Source organism: Lactuca saligna, chromosome 8 (genome assembly GCF_052625555.1).
Source record: "Lactuca saligna cultivar CGN05327 chromosome 8, ASM5262555v1, whole genome shotgun sequence".
Classification (NCBI taxonomy): Eukaryota; Viridiplantae; Streptophyta; class Magnoliopsida; order Asterales; family Asteraceae; genus Lactuca; species Lactuca saligna.
In genome coordinates, this window is record NC_136424.1 from 75598855 (window position 1) to 75601453 (window position 2599).

The window sequence follows — 2599 nt, forward strand, 5'->3', positions numbered from 1 at the left end:
TCTTCTAAAGGGTTATGAAAATGATTTATAGTGCATGGGCATATTAGAGCTCAGGGAGAACGCAAAGACGGCATGTGATGTGTGGGGAGTAAACCGGAGAGGTCACAAGGTTCATGGTTTAAAACTATAAGGATACCATTGAATTGGTGTCTTCTTGTTTGTCCTCATTAAACTACGGTTTAATCTTTATGACACCCAAGTGACATCATGTATCTAAGTGAAAGGAAACTTTCCAACTTGGTGGGGGATTGTTGGAAATTATAGAGGTAATGTTGCAAATTGGCAAGTTTCCTTTATTCCACATTGGTGGGGGAAGAAACCTTTAGTGGGTTTATATACCATTTCTCATGATAGGCCTTCAAATGCTTTAGTGGATTAAAGGAATAGGACAAGCCCACATGCATGCCTAACATGGCCTAGCACTAACTGACGCCGTGTGTAACACCCGTGACTTGAGGTAATGATAATTATTCAATTTCTTTGTAATTAATTTTTGGACTATGAGATGAATGTTGGATTATTGAGTTGGGCCTTAGTGAGTGGACTGTTATATATTTGGTCCGTTTGAAGACGTATATTTGGCGTAAGCTTGACGTACGTGGGGCGTAGTGGCAACATTGGATGTAGGGTTCGATACGCGTACGCGCAGCGTACCAAGGAGTACACGCATAGTACGCGAGCATTCTCAAAACCCTACATTTTACAGTTTAAGCCATATAAATACCTCATTATATCTCGAACTCTAGCCTCCTTACCAGCCACCTTAACTTAGAAACCCTAGAAACCTAACCTTCTCCTAGGGGCGGACGCGGGAATTAGTAGAAGGGTTGCACAATTATTTTTTTTCCGATCAAACATAATATAAAACATAAAAAAATTCCGGTCAAACATAATATAAAATATCTAATATAATTTTTTTTTCTAGTAACATAATATAACAATGATCTATTACAATTTAAATTTGTCCTTTTCATGCAAACATCTTTTGAAACCACTCCATTACTTTTTCATTCTCAACTTTCGCAAGTGTTTCGGTCTCGACATTACAAAGCAATGTGTCGCTCAAAAAGTCATCGCCAATTTTGTTACGCAAGTCAGTCTTCAAGAGCTTCATCTTTGAATAACATCTTTCTACACTTGCGGTCGGTACAGGTAATATCAAAGCCAACTTTAAAAGCTTATAAACGAAAGGATAAGACTGATGCTTCCCCTTACTAACCATAAAATGAGAAAGTTCGGGAATTCCTTTCAAACTAGTGAAGCGCTCATCTTTGATGCAAGAGTGATAAAATATCTTAAGTTATCCTTCAAGGTCTATCATATCCGAATCATCAAAATCATACTTGTATAACTTACCCAACTTTAACAACTTTGATTTGTCAAATTGTGCAAATGAATCACAAGGGTTCAAAGCACCCATGTATTCAAGCAACTGGGTGCTTGATTCACCAAATCGATCTCGATATTCTGTAAGTTGCATATCTACCACCGTGTTGAAGATTCCAACCTCAAAATGAAACCTATTAGTCTTTGTAGTCTTATAGTTTCTCGCACCAATATACAACTCTTCCATATCTAAAGTATCAATTTTGTGTGTTTGACAAAAAGATGATATTTTTCGCAAAATGCTAGCAAACCCTGTGTTTCTAAGAGATTGTAATGCCTCCATTGTCCCTCTAACCATCGAAGCCGTTTCTAAAATGTCTAGATCTTTTTTCTTTGAAGTTGCTTTAATAATGTACCTGTAAAGTATAAAATGGCATACATCATATCTAATTAAAACACGAACTCATATGATTTAAAATATGCTAAGATTCATGACGCTTGTTGACGGTTTGTCAACGACCCTGCCTCCTCTTTCAAAAAATCTAAAACTACAAGAACATCTACAAACAACTTCATCAAACCTGTGAGTGTGTTGAAATGTGAACCCCATCTTGTTTCTCCCACTCGAACAAGTGTAGTCTCTTGATTTAACCCTCTTCCGGTTTCACGTTCACCACCACACAAACCTTTTTGAACCCTTTCTCTTGCTTGTTCTGATAGTAAGTCTTTTCTTTTACACGAGGCATGAACAACATTAACCACCAACAAAATTTGCTCAAAAAAGTCACTAACACCATCATGCTTCTTTGCTACTGCCACAACTAACACCATCATGCTTCTTTGCTATAGCCACAACTACTAATTGAAGTTGGTGTGCAAAGCAATGTACATAAAAAGCTGTGTCATTCTCTTGTAATATCAAAGTTTTCAAACAATTGAATTCCCCTTGCATATTGCTAGCCGCATTATAACCTTGTCCTCTTATCTATTAAAATTTAAAACAATATATATATATATATATATATATATATATATATATATATATATATAACACATAAACCGAATTAAATTAAATTGAAATAAAAGATAAGTAAAGAATAAATTACCTGACTAAAACTTAATTTATTGCTTGTAAGTAATTCATTTATGGCGTTTTTGAGTGTCAAAGAGGATGTATCCTTCACGTGCATTAGTCCTATGAATCTTTCTTTCACAAAGCCAAGACTATCTATACAACGCAAAACAATAGTCATTTGTTCCTTTTTTGAAACAC

General features: G+C 35.6%; 1 protein-coding gene across 1 annotated transcript; it reads right to left on the bottom strand.

Annotated features, from left to right (window-relative positions):
* Positions 1-1300: 1300 nt before the first annotated feature.
* LOC145009777 (uncharacterized) lies at positions 1301-2157 on the bottom strand. Its single transcript, XM_078968410.1, has 2 exons — positions 1847-2157; positions 1301-1742 (listed from the first exon to the last, which is right to left on the bottom strand). The coding sequence occupies exons 1-2, from the start codon at positions 2155-2157 to the stop codon at positions 1301-1303; spliced, it is 753 nt and encodes a 250-aa protein (XP_078824536.1).
* Between the last annotated feature and the right edge of the window lie 442 nt (positions 2158-2599).